Source organism: Cebidichthys violaceus, unplaced genomic scaffold (assembly GCF_023349555.1).
Source record: "Cebidichthys violaceus isolate CVI_PGR_0920_01 unplaced genomic scaffold, fCebVio1.0.p SCAF_9, whole genome shotgun sequence".
Lineage (NCBI taxonomy): Eukaryota > Metazoa > Chordata > Actinopteri > Perciformes > Stichaeidae > Cebidichthys > Cebidichthys violaceus.
Genome location: NW_027176975.1, coordinates 14,739,417 through 14,753,514, shown reverse-complemented (window position 1 = coordinate 14,753,514; position 14,098 = coordinate 14,739,417). Strand labels below are relative to the sequence as shown.

General features: G+C 38.0%; 1 protein-coding gene across 1 annotated transcript; it reads left to right on the top strand.

Annotated features, from left to right (window-relative positions):
• The first annotated feature begins 9,490 nt into the window (after positions 1–9,490).
• Positions 9,491–11,592, top strand: tmem230b (transmembrane protein 230b). Its single transcript, XM_068703464.1, has 3 exons — positions 9,491–9,802; positions 10,955–11,077; positions 11,161–11,592. Exons 1-3 carry the CDS (start codon positions 9,707–9,709, stop codon positions 11,299–11,301), a joined length of 360 nt encoding a protein of 119 aa, XP_068559565.1. The 5' UTR covers positions 9,491–9,706; the 3' UTR covers positions 11,302–11,592.
• The last annotated feature ends 2,506 nt before the right edge of the window (positions 11,593–14,098 follow it).

Here is a 14,098-nt window from a genome sequence, read left to right as displayed (position 1 = left end):
GAAGTATAATATATGCAGACCAAAATTTACTGTGCTGAAATCAGGTAATCCATCTTGAAAATGTTAGTGATGTTGAAACTGATGTTGAAAAAAAACTATTAGAAAAGCATTATAGAAGACCACTTTTCTGTATAAGGCGGCAGGTGAGCAGTCGTCAACATCCAGGCTCTTCAGTATTGAACCCAGAGACAGATTCAGCCTCAACACAACAACAGGATACAGCAACACGATCCAGCGCCTTAAAAAAAAAGACAGAAGAATCTCCTTTGAGAGAATTGACACATTCATCACATACAGAAAAACTCAAAAGTATTCATCCTTGTTTTGTCTGTATTGGAACTTTTGCAATTCTTTTTCATGTTATCACGGCTCAGATCTATCAAGACTGTGGACGAGAGACAATGTCTGAGCCACAGCTGCTGTCAGATCAATGTGTCCACAGCCTCATCTTGTGCTTATTGACTAAACACAATATGAGGTTGAGTAATAAAGAAATCAGAACCAGGACTAACCAGATGCTTTTTCCACGGAATCATCTAGGAAACTTCCCACAATTAAAACGCCAGATGGCATTGAGCCAAACCAGAATAGCTAGATAAGCCTGACCTTGCTCTTAATCCCCTCACTAAACAAATCAATATCACAGTGTGACCTTTTTTTGCGCCTTTTTATACACTAAATATAAAGCTACAGCCAGCAGGCAATTAACATAAATGAAGGAAAAAGCTAGTCTCGCTCTGTCGAAATGCAATCCACCAACTAGAAACTCCTGGAAGTCCAGCCCATAACTCCCGTCATAAAACACCAATTGTCATTAATAGATGTTTTTTGTAATTATTTAACGAACAATAATTAACATGTTAATTAGGGAGCTTTAAAATATGGTAGTAGGTAGATTAGTTAGTGGACAGTTTTGGTACATATAAAAGACAACAACAAAAGATCATATAATCATAATAAATCAAAATTATAAATAATTTTTTACTGCTTTTATTTTTTACTGTTAAGCTAAGCTACTTGTCTGTTAGCTCGTCATAGATAAGTGGTGAGAATGTTATTGATCTTCTCTATTGATCTTCTCATCGAACACATTTTCTAAAATGTTCTATTTCCTTTACTTTTGTGAGTGTACCCCCTGTAACTGCATGCACTTGTATTTGTACATTGTTGTTTTTTTGGCTTTGCATTCTGTAATAACTACAGTACAATTTAAATTGAAGTAAAAAAGAAAACCCTTTTTTTCCAAGCCAGAATATAGTCTATTTTCATTGTTTATATAAATAAAAAACTGCAGTTGCTCAGTTGGACTTCTAAGTGACAATATTGTGCACTGCTCTTCTAGTACTGTTGATTGTGGCCTGAATCGCTCCCTTTGACTTTGATGCATCAAATTAATTTCAGCTTGAATGCTCTGTCCATTGGCTTCAAAACAATGTCTTAGTTCAATGTGAAGTCCTCCTCTTTGACAGATGTGAAATTAATCTTGTCCAAGCAGATTACTGACATTTGTAATGTGGGTGTTCCTTACCTAGACGTAGATTACATCAGACTAGTGAAAGTAGTGCAGCCATGTTGACGATTTGGGGATTTTGTTAAGCTGCTTTATTTGAGACTAAATTAAAAGTTCGTCTGAGTTGCCCTCTTTTGCTGTTTCTATCTATCTATCTATCTATCTATCTATCTATCTATCTATCTATCTATCTATCTATCTATCTATCTATCTATCTATTCACAATACTGCAGAATGTGCCAAGGCAACGGTGAGGGTGAAGGCATTTAACAGTCCCCTCAAATCTTTAGCCCACTCCCTCCTCCATTGCTCCTTGCTACACTATTAACGATCGGCTGACCTTTTCCTCTGTGCCCCACAAACCCCTGCTCTTCACTGGATGTACACTTGTTTAACATGTTTAAAGTCTGCCTTTTTGTTTTTGGTTGACTCCTCATGGTGGCAAAGCCAGCATTAAAGCAGCCAGCAGCCAGCAGCTCCTGAGAGCTTCTCCCACCCACTCAAGTAGAGGAAGGAGGTGGACTGCTGGTGCCTCTAATGTAATTACGAAAGTAAGAGTTTATCCACAGGAGAACTGCAGGAACTCATTACACCATCTTCATTTTGTGCTGTATGATTAAGTTACCTCAGCTTAAAATACCTCCAGCATTGAAATAGTTTGTTACTGTTATATTAAAACGTACTATGTTACAATGAACTAAAGAAAATAAGCTTGATTGATTTAATATAAGACAAGTTCAGTCACATTGAACTTGACTTGACTGAAACCACATTGCTCCTGTTCTTTGTTTATTCGCTCAGTACTAAAGGCAGATGTTTATGTCAGCAACAGTAATGACATGTATTCGTGGCTACTCAGTGACTTTATGACATTAAAAACATATAATATGGGAGGAAAGATTCAAGTGGTTACTAATCATCATGTTTATCTTTCTTTTCTTCTGTTCAAACTAATTTCTTGAGCGTCGACCAGATTACATGTTGGGAAAATTTCCCATGAATCTAAAACTTAATTTGATTAATTCTTGCTGCTCATACTTTACAATCATAAGACTTAAACTCTTGATTAAAAAATTGGGATAAATTAAAGCTTAAATTACATCAGGTTCCTGAATCACCAAATTGCAGTTTGAGTTTGAGGAGTATGCAGATTTCAAATGGGAAGCTGCAGGTGCAGTAATGTAATGCACAGTGGTTAGGCTCTTTTCCAGCACGGATCTGTTTAATATTCATGCAGAGTATATAACACATATCTACAGTGGGTGTTTTAGCCTACTAATGGGCGACTAAACCAAATGAGCAGCTCTATAATGAATTAGCTGGATCTGCTAGATGCCTTGTTCCTGGCCATGTAGTAGTAATTTGTCTTGACTTTTGACTTTTGATAAATGTTACAAGCATGTGTCTCCACCACAGAATATTCTACAAATGTGTGTTCTTGGCTGTTTCCCAGACAGACAAACAACAATCTGTTGAAGTGGCTGATGAGCAGCTGCAGCTCAGAGTTGGACAGGAATCCACAATTATGTTGAAGACAGTGGGAGACTTGCTATCTCTCTGCGTCTGCAGCTATTTTAATTGGCCAGGAGTAAATATCCACTCTGGCTCTGTTGTCTCAGCCTCCTCACTGCGTGCTGAGTAATTCCCAGCTCTGTAAGATGAAGCCACTGTGTGGGACTGTAGGTGATACCTGACCGAAAATGCCATCCACCTTAATAAAAATGGCGGAGACAGGGACTTGTGATGGTCTGCAGTCATTGGAGACCTCATAGTGCATTTCTCTACTATATACACCCACTGTTAAATCTTTAATAATACGACATTCGAAGGATGGTACCTCATCATCTTTAGGATTTAAGTGAAAGAGATTGATTTAGTTGAGAGTAGCATAATTTAAACTAACAAGCCTTTTTATCAGTGCGACCCAGCCTTGTTATTTTAAAGAGGCAACTCCCGACTGCATTAAATTCGAGATAAATCACTTAATTGCTTTACAATTTATAGCCTACAATTTAATTGAAATATAAAATAAATCAACATTATTTATAGATACTTTTACATTTATAAGAATACCTTCTTAAATTCTGAGAAATCTTTCTCTTTTTTTAAATCAAAAGTCCGCTCGTGCGATCAGAAACAATAACATTATTCAACATCTGCATTACCAGCGCGGACAGCAAGTTACAGAAACGCCTCAATTAAATGAGCGACAATTGGCATCAAGAGACAAAAATCATGCACTCAAAATGATTGCTTAAAGTTCAATGTTACGGGACTCACCTCAACTTTGAGTTTCATTCTCAAATCCCGACGGATCGCCTGAGCCACATTTGGACGCGGTTGTGATTGCCGACTCGCGCTCGGAGACGGTGAAAGGGAAAGTGCGCTCATCATGGAGAGAGCCTTCACATCGGCCGGTATAAACGCCCGACCTTCAGTTGCTCCAAGTCTCTTCAGATAATGGTGAGTAGCCTATAATGACTCACTGCTTTCTCCCCGAACCACTTTCCCCCAGTATACCCACCCTACCACCACCCACCCAAACATCCTCATCCTCATCCTCACATCACCTCAATCCCCATCAGCATCACTCCCTGTGCGTCATCACAACCAGTGACTGTCTACCCAACATGACTTTTCATTCACAAATGTTTCGTGATCGAGCGTCTCTCACGTTGCCAACTAAAGAAAAAGTTGTTTTCGTTTTAGTTACCATATCGGTGACGCTTTGGATTACAGCACAAATTATTATTGTGTAAATATTTTGAACATCCGGAGTAGCGGTAGGCTACTTGGGATACACAAGTGATGAATTGACTATATAATAAAGAAGCTTTCTCTCACATTTGCCGTCATGCTAGTGCACTAAATGATGGCCATTTACATCAACTGGAATTACTCAAGCTTTAAAACGAAAATGGACCTGTTATTTGTTGAATTGATGAAAAGCTCAAAACACCTTTGTTTACTGTGTTTTGTTGAATAAAGTTTGTACCAGTAGTGTTTGGCTTTTTCATTGTTTAAGATCTGATGATATGATAAAGGACATTAAAGATTGCCTATGTTATTTTATTTCCCACAAGTATTTGAATCATCATTTTACAGAAACATACAGATAGCTGTTATTATAGATTCTTCCCAGGCATTTTGTTCTCCAGCAGGAACAGCGATGTATACAGTAGTAATAATACAGTTTCCCATAGAGAAACTATACTTTCTGTAAGTGTTACCCCCCTTTCTATACAATTATACAATACTAACAGTGTGATTTACTTCTACATCCCTATTAATGACTCATGTAATGTAATGATTTAATTAATACTAATGTTACTACGTAGTATACCAAGAGGTATTTTATTGATAATAATTACACTTATTATTTACTGACTGTAATCTGAAACATTATTTTACCAGCAGAACTAAAAACCAGTGAACATTTAAACATAGCATATATTGTAAAGATGAAGGTGCTTTGATATGAATATTAAAGATGATCATTATTTTGGTATAGGGTATAATATGCTCTTCTAATGTTTGATCATTTCATTTAGCTTTTTCTGTTACATGTCTTGGTGTTTTGAACAAAATTACTTATTATTAATAATAGAGAACTGTTACTCAAATACTAACAACATTTGCATATTGGCTACAGCTATCTGTTGCACAACTCAGTCAATACACATTAGTTAATCCCTGAGGTGTAACAGTCAGTTGCAATTTACCTGGCATTGCAATTTCAATGGATATTTTATTATTCAACACTTGCACTTTTTATTTCAAGTAAGCTATGATGAAGAGACAGAGTAGAATCAGGCACACATGAATAAATACAGTACATTGATTTGTTATTATTGTTTAGTTTCTTTTACTGATTTGTTTCTTCCCACTGTGTACACATCCTCTGTTAAGACAGTTAGTTCATTCTTTGTTTTCCTGTTGGATCCAGATATGACGGTATTACCTGAGGCTACCGCCGGCTCACAGCGGTAGATTCTAAGCCTCTCTGTGAAGTAAACGTTTGACCGTTTAAAGTATAGCTTCTCTGCTCAATCAATGACGGAGCTTTCATCGTACAATGCTCTGTGTCCTTGTACCTGCTGTTATATCCAGTGGACAAATCCACTTTGGCATATCAAAAGTAAAGTTACAAGCACACTCCTGAAATCTCTAAAAGTACAATCACATAAGCAATGAATAGCATAATATATTATCATTTTGCGTGAACAATAAATGGATTCTTTTTAAACAGTGTTTTTAAAATGGAAAAAACTATTTTTTTAAAGCAATTTAGGTTACAATTATTATACCATTTAGGGAGATTTTGTCTCATTATTGTGCATGCATGACTGTCTTGCACTGACACAGACAGACCACTTTCTAAATAAGTATTTATTCAACCAACAGATCAATTATTGTGTAATTATGTTTGCATTAAAAACAAGCCAGTGAAACAACCCCTTGCTGAAAAAAGATTACAAACATAATGAAGCAGTGAAATGATACTTGTGTTTCTTCTGTGCTTGTTGGTTGCTGCGTATTTGCATCTTGTTATAGTGTCTATCGTGCTATCTAACCTGCTGGAAAAGCAATTACCTGTCTCAACCGCCCGTGCAGTGAGGCGGGCTGCTGAGTTTGAAAGATACTGAAATCAATACCTCTGCAATGGAAGAAACATTTCCTGTCACAGGGGCAACAAACCAGAACCAAGCATTTGTAACTAATGTTGGCATTTACAGTGACATTCACCTTAATTGCATTACAAGAGATTTCCTCACGTATGGCTCTGCCTTTGACAAAATATCAGGAGAAAAGAGACACAGATTCCAATCATCAGAACAGGTAAATGCAAACAGCATTATAATTCAGGGCACTTATGTGCTTGTCTAACCGTGAAGTGGTATATAGCTTTAGAAGTAAAGAATGATATAAAAGGCTAATTCAAAATGGAAACTGCTACTTCATGTATAATCATATTCTCAAAACCACTCGACCACTGCAGTTTTTTCCATAAACCATAAAACTGAGATGACATTGTGAAATAAAGGTGATTGAATATGTCATCGTAGAAGAAGCCCCTCATGTGGAGCTTCCTGCAGCAGTGAGCTCTCCACCCACACAGAAATACAGCTAACCTGAAATGCAGAGAAATAGAAAAGAACACTTGACTGATCATTCGCAAAAGACAAGACAAGAGTTAAAGATGCTACTGTAACTGCAACCATCCTGTATGACAGTACAGATATGAGCACAAATACAAGCAAAGCGCAAAACCACAAATCAGCTCAATTTCCTCCTCAAAGAGCCTAAAAATAAAGGAATTGTATTAGTCTTTGCAAGCATGTATACAATTTTGAAAAGCTAGTTGCACAGCAGCACCTGTGGACAACCCACATGCCACATTTTTATTATTTCTGAAACCTGGTGGGTTTAAATGTAAAACAGCTGCGCCACTGGGAGATTGGATGATATTTAAGTGGTATAATGGTTCGACCTTTTATTGGGCTTCAATTGTGGTGCTTTCTGCAATAACTGTAATGAAGACAGACCTAATTATCTCAACAGACAGAACTCTACTCTGAACAGGACTCTAATTATGGCCTAAATGCTGCTCTCTTACTGTTCAGTGTCATACCCCAGGGTTATAAGGGGGTGATTGCTGCTGTCTCCTCATCACGACATACATACACAGACACACACACACACACACACACACACACACACACACACACACACACACACACACACACACACACACACACACACACACACACCCAAGGGCTCAGTGTGCTTAGCTGGTGCTCTTCTGTGCAGGCTTTATGGTCTAGTGGCAGGGATTATCTAACATGGCAACATTCACCGCCCCCCCTCTGACCAGTGACAGTCTGTCATCTGATTAATAAATCACAACTGCAGATGTCACTTCAGCACCATTGTAATTTGTATTGTGAAGTACTTTCCACAAATATTTTGCAGGAAAAACCCATTGAAGTCCTAAAACCCACATGCATGTCAGCAAAAATGAGAGACAAGACAAACTAAATAATGCATGAAGTAATGGCTGATAGAGAGGGAAGCAGGGTTACTTACAGATACATTACTCCAGTCCCAGTCATTTTTAATTTTTTTATGTAAAATAATTGCAGTTTTGTCTGCTCTTGTGGATTGTTTCAAGGCTGAGAAGCAAATTATTTAAATGCCAATTTCTCTATTCAGACTAAGTAAGGGTAAGCAGCTTGTGCAGTGACCTTCATTTGTAGATGTTGAAAAGTGAGAAGATGGGACAAATAAGGGGGAAGTCCTTTGGTGTACAAAGAAATTTGCAGCAGTGACTCAGAGTTGGTGTCAGCTAATGAGTGCAGCCAACAAGCGGTCACACTGCACAGTGAGAAATAAGTAAAGAAACTGGCATCATTACTCGAGGAAAGGGCAAAGTTCTCTGCTGTTATTGTCAGCAACAGGTACAGAGAAGATGGCAGCAGGTGCATGTCTGCACAATCAGTTATTTCAGGAGGCCTAGGTGGCTTATATGATGCTTTGTGGGATCCAAATGAACTCCATGTGTGCACAGTAATATGGTAATATTGAAGCTAGAAAAAAAAAAGCATGTTTGTTTAATCCCTGTTAAACAAAAGGGGGATTATAGGTAGATTATAGAGATGATGTCCAACAGAGGCTTGGATATTTTTGTAAATATATGCATCAAGAGAAGAGAAAATAGAGTGCAGCATAATGCACTGCGTTACTACATGCAGAGAAAAACAACAGGAATATAAAATACAGATGAATGGTGTCAGAGTTTATATCCCTCCAGAGAGCAACAGTATGGCCTTAAGCTACAACAATGCAACTTGGAGTCAAGGCCATTGAGCGTACTAATGATCACTTGAGACTTGAGCCTATTATTGATACTGCCAGCACATCTAATAAGAATATGCATTTACTGTATTATTACTGCTCTTCAACAGAACAGTGTATTTCTCAATTATATACTACCTGCGGGCATTTACCATTGACTGTACCATGCACCGCTCTGCCAGAAAGCTAAAATAACAATGATCCACTGTTATGTAGATTCAGGGAAAAAAAGCTATCTGAATTCTGCCTGCAGGAGAGTCTATATTTCTCTATGTGATAGTTCAATGTTCCACTGACCATCAGGAGAATGTAAAAAATACAATAAGAAGAAAAAGGAAACCTACCTGAATACCACAGCAGCTTTAATTATTGATTTCAGGGGAATTGTCAGCAAATGTCATTTTTTTGTGTTTTGTCTATTTCCAGGTCAGTCATTCACAGGCCACTTTATTGCTGCGCATGACTAGAGAGACGACAACATCTGGCAGAGATAACATAATATAGACTAACATTTAAAGGTGCTCCTCCCAAACTCAATACCTCAAGGATCAAAGGTTTCTACTCAAAATATAAAACAACTAGATTCAGCAATTATTAGTATGGAATCGTGACTTACTTTGATAGATAATGGAAATCAAAGGGAGTTTTTACTGTGACATTTTTGTAGAAAAGTAGCAGATTTAGTACGTTGTTTGGAAATAATAATGATTTAGATCTGATGAACTCTGCCAATGCTCTTATTTTTTGTTTTGTGAAAATGTCCATGCAAGTAGGCTCTGTGAAATAGATATGTTGTGTGATTATACAAGATTGCATCCCTGGCTGAAAACATCCTTCAGAGGAGGACTGTATGTGTATCAAAAATTTGCAGCTTAGACAGAAACCTTATCTTCAGAGAACACAGTGTGATTATAAAGCTGGCCCGGGAGAACATCTCAGGAAATGAACATCCACACAAAGAGATGAATCTCGACAGAGTATCCGTCTGCTGCTCTCTATGACCTGGTCATTTTACACGAAAAGACTCGACAGGGCCCTCTTGTGGTGAGTACGGAGCGGTGCAAAAATCACCGAAATCACAGGAAGACGACTCATCGGTATGCGCAGGCGCATTGTAGACCGAGGGGAAAACACGGAAGACCCATCATAGAATATAACAGACAACACGCATCGCTGTAATCGCTTCTCAGAACTAGTTTGACGAAACAATAACGGTCGTGCATCGGAGCTGGTGTAAGATTTAACTGAGTGATGATGGTGTCGATAATGCATCTGTAGCCGAAGCTGCTTCTGCCTCATTGAAACACAACAACAAACTGTTTGCAAGAAGAAGCCGAGAAGATGCCAGCTCGTAACGTTGTGTCCAACGACACCCCGAACAGTAAAGTAAGGTATTCCAGGCTGGCCACTGATGATGACGGCTACACCGATTTACAGGTAAGACGTATTGTATGATGTTAGTTCACTATACCCATAGCATGCATTTTATAAAATTGTATTAAAATGATCTATGTTCATTCTGGACATAAAGGGGTAGGCTACTCCATTGATTTAGTATTGCATTTTAATAACGTTGGAGGAGAAAAAAAAGAAAAAAGTCCTGAAAATGTCCTGACTTTAAGCGCCTAGTGTGGGTCAAGCTCCGAAACACTTGATCCTACATCGCCCACAATGCAACCTGATATATGTATTTAGTTTGCTGGATGTTGCATAGCTCCCTCACACAAGGAGAAAGTTGTTTTAAGTTTGCAATATAACATAAAGAGAAAGGTGCATTTTATAACTGCATGTATTTCTAGAATAATTACATAAAATAGAAGACACAAAATAATTATATTTGATGTATTTTATTCCATCACCAGAGCAACATATGGTCATGGTTGTTTAATTTTGCTGTCCTGCCATTCCATCGGTCTGTTTGTTTGTTTTTCCCGTGCCTCCAAAGGGTTGCTTCTTTTTGTCTGATTCCATGTGAAAGCAACGTTATTGTCTCATACTTGGAGTCACAAATGTCATTACATTACAGTCATTTAGCAGACGCTTTTATCCAAAGCGACTTACAATTCAGTATCTATCTACACACCGTAGACGCAGCTACGGGAGACATTTTGGGTTAAGTGTCTTGCTCAAGGACACATTGACATGAGACTAGTGGAGCAGGAGCCGGGGATCGAACCGCCGACCCTCTGATTGAAGGGCGGCCCCTGCTCTCCACTCAGCCATGTCATTAAACAAATGTTTTCACAGGCCGAATAACACTCTGCATGTCTAATAAATTGTGTAAAAATGGTGGGGTTTTCACAGTATTTAGGTACAAGGAATGCAATGCATAACCAACAAAACATATATTTAAACACATAATGTAACATGACAGTTTCATGGCTCACACCGTCAGTCAGCTTCCTCTAAAATGAAATATCTGTCAACCAGTCACAGATTTGCACTCTTCCAAGAAGTTCAAGTACATTATGAGCCAGACTCATTTTGACTGGCCAGTTCAGTACACGAGTGGGAAAACAGGCAGTGCCACGAAAAGCATGCTGTGTCAGAGAAAAGTGTTTTTAATTAAATATTTCACCTCCTCTGCAGTTCAAAAGAAGCCCACCCAAAGTCCCATACAAAGCCATAGCACTGGCCACAGTCCTCTTCTTAATCGGCTCGCTGTTGATCGTCATTGGCTCCCTTCTCCTGGCTGGATACTTTGGAGCCACTGTGAGTACTTGTGTAACGCACAGAGTTTTTACACTTTGAACAATAATTTGACTTTATTGAAATTAATATTTTCTCTCTTTCAGCACTCAGACCGTACTGTGCCTGTCCTTATCATTGGGATCCTTGTCTTCCTCCCTGGAATTTACCACCTACGAATAGCTTACTATGCATCGAAGGGCTACCGGGGCTACTCCTACGATGACATCCCGGACTTTGATGACTGACAGAGACCACAGCTTCTGCCACAGTTTTCATGCACTCATATATACTCCTAATACTCTGCTTTTGCTCATTTAAAGGCGCTGACATTTTGAAAGAAAACAAGCTTAAATAGATTCATAGATTCTGTCAATTATCTTCATCTAAATTTGAAGGATTTTGATGTTACTGTCACAGAGTTGCATGCCGAGGTAGTTGGTGCCAGCCTGCTGTTATGAAGCCAAATCAGTATCGGACATTGTTTGATTTGTATATTTATTTTGTTCGCTTGATAAATCAATAAAACTTTAATTTGATGGGTATCTTTTATTTGTTTGTTATCCTTTAGATCCTTTATAGCGTGAGACAGTAACTTTACACTGAGTTGGTCTACAAGAGGACACATTTTAGCTCGTAGTACAGTATGTAGAAGAATTCAACGATGTGGCTACTTTTGTACGGAAACAGGACTGATAATTCTAGACACAAGTCGAGCCAATTCTCAAAATGTATTATTTTCATGCCAAATAAAAAAACCTGAAATTGTAGTCAGTGGGTTCTGTAATTTGAGGTGATCCACCCACTTGTTTGAAGATAGAGAAAACTCATAAAACTGGCATGTAATGAATTAATTTAAGGGACAATGAAGATAAAAGTGTTCAAAGATTTCAGGTTAAGTGATTAACCTGCATCATGCATCTTTGTATATCTTGTCTGGCAGTCAATCAACAGATATTTAATAAAAGGCCATATTGGTCTGTCCACAATCAATATACCAACAGTTTCCCTTACCCTCCGATTTATTCTTCCTTACTGCTCAAAACACTTCTTCCTCAGAGGATTTCATGTGATTAATGTCAATCCTTTGATCCCCACATGGTGCATCTGGCTAGTGAGAATAAACATTGTCAAACAGGAAGTACTCAAGCTATAAAACCTGATATTTTTGTTACAATAAAAAAACCTTTCCTCCTCTAATCTGCTACACTAGCGTATCAATTTCAACATCATTTGAAGCTGCTTTGCAGGATAATGTAATATAATGGATGCTGTCTTAAGATTTGAATTAAATCAATTATTACTATACAGGCCGACAGGCGGCAGTATAATGTCATGAAATAAGCGATAATAAACACTACACGTTGTAGTGTGACATTGTAGGAATACTACAGTATTTTAACAGTGTCCACGTGTGAGGTCATCCTGTTCAGCACTTGATTGGCTGTTTTAAACTGTGGGTAAACAAGGAAGAGCAACGTGTCCTCGTGGGTGTCCCAATAACCCAATACACCACATCTTTAGAAATCTCAAATAACGAGGACATCAGAAGACGTGGTGTTGTGGTAAGGTCATGAAAATCTTGACAGTAAAGTTACTAAATTAAGCTTTAAGGGTGACCAAATTAGATTGAACAAAACATAACAGTGTAGTTCATTTTTTTATTCTGTTATCGCTGACAGAGTAACACGTGGCTTAATACAACAGATAACGGTCACGTTAAATTCTAACTGTTCTTCTAACTTAGCATAACTAGCCAAACTCAATAGTAACCACAATAACATCTTAGTTAACAAAGTAACATAGCCAATAACGTTACCTGACTCATGTCTTTAGTAAAAACAGTTAGCTAATGAAAGGTTTCTGAAGAGAATATAGCAGCTCGTACTAGCTTGATTCGTTAGCTAACGGAAAAGTTACTAGCTGTAGCTTAGCTAAAGTTTGAATGGCAGTGAGTTGACGTTATTACGGGCGGGTGAGGTAACGTTAGGTACAAATGTAATGCTAAATTAGCTCTTAGTCTAATTTACATATTACATTGACATTCAGGTTTTTATAAAATTGTTATTTGTCAAATATTTCAAGAGAAAATGGACTTCAGAAGGCGTCTTATTTCCACACGTGTTGTTCCAGTAGTTAATGGCGGTCATCATTATATTTAACGTTATAATCTATTACAGAGAGATACGATTGTAGCTAACGTTAGCTCACTATATTGATTATCTTCAAATTGGTCTTAAGGAACATCGTAAGGTGTTGGTGTTGTGTGAGTGGTGGGTGTGGCAAAACCCACCTCATGAACCTCGTATTTTAAATGACATTTTGAATATATTACACCTGTTCTCTTGAGAAATGTCGTCCTCACTGGACGTTTGGATATAACTCCTAATAACATATGTTTTTGTGACTATTATGCTGCATTCTGTACCAAACGTGTAGTTTAGGTGTGTGTTTGCCTTTTGTTACGCTATTCGAGTCTTTCCAACGAAAACGCGCTTTTGTCTGAGGCGCTTAAGTACGAGCAGCGTCAAGTCACACAGAGACAGGTGGCAAACTAGCGGAAGTTGGTTATTTCAACTTCAACATAAAAGCGTTTGGCTCTCGCTAAAAATGGGAAACGTAGGTATGGGAATCGTACAGCAATTTTTTAATTCATTTTAGTCTTAGGGCTGTATTTACTTTCAATAGGCTTCATGGCAGTCGTAAATTGTCATAGTAGGAAAAGCTCAAGTGTTAATGATAACGTTAATGATGACTCTGTTCTGATCAGCAAGAATCAGCGAAACGAAATTCAGTCACATTAGAAAAGCAAGAGACAGTTAGTGTTGATATGAATCTAAATAGGAGGTTTAAACTATTGATGGATTACTAAAATTGCTCGATAAATCGCTTAATTGACTAATAGTTTTAGCGATAGATGTTTTACCCACCTCGTTCGTCAGTAGGGATTTTATTTTGAAATCTGAAACAGGAAGTTCGGTGATTGTTTTCTGTCCCCTGCAGTAGGAGGGGAAATTATGATAATGGGAGGAGAGACACGGCGAG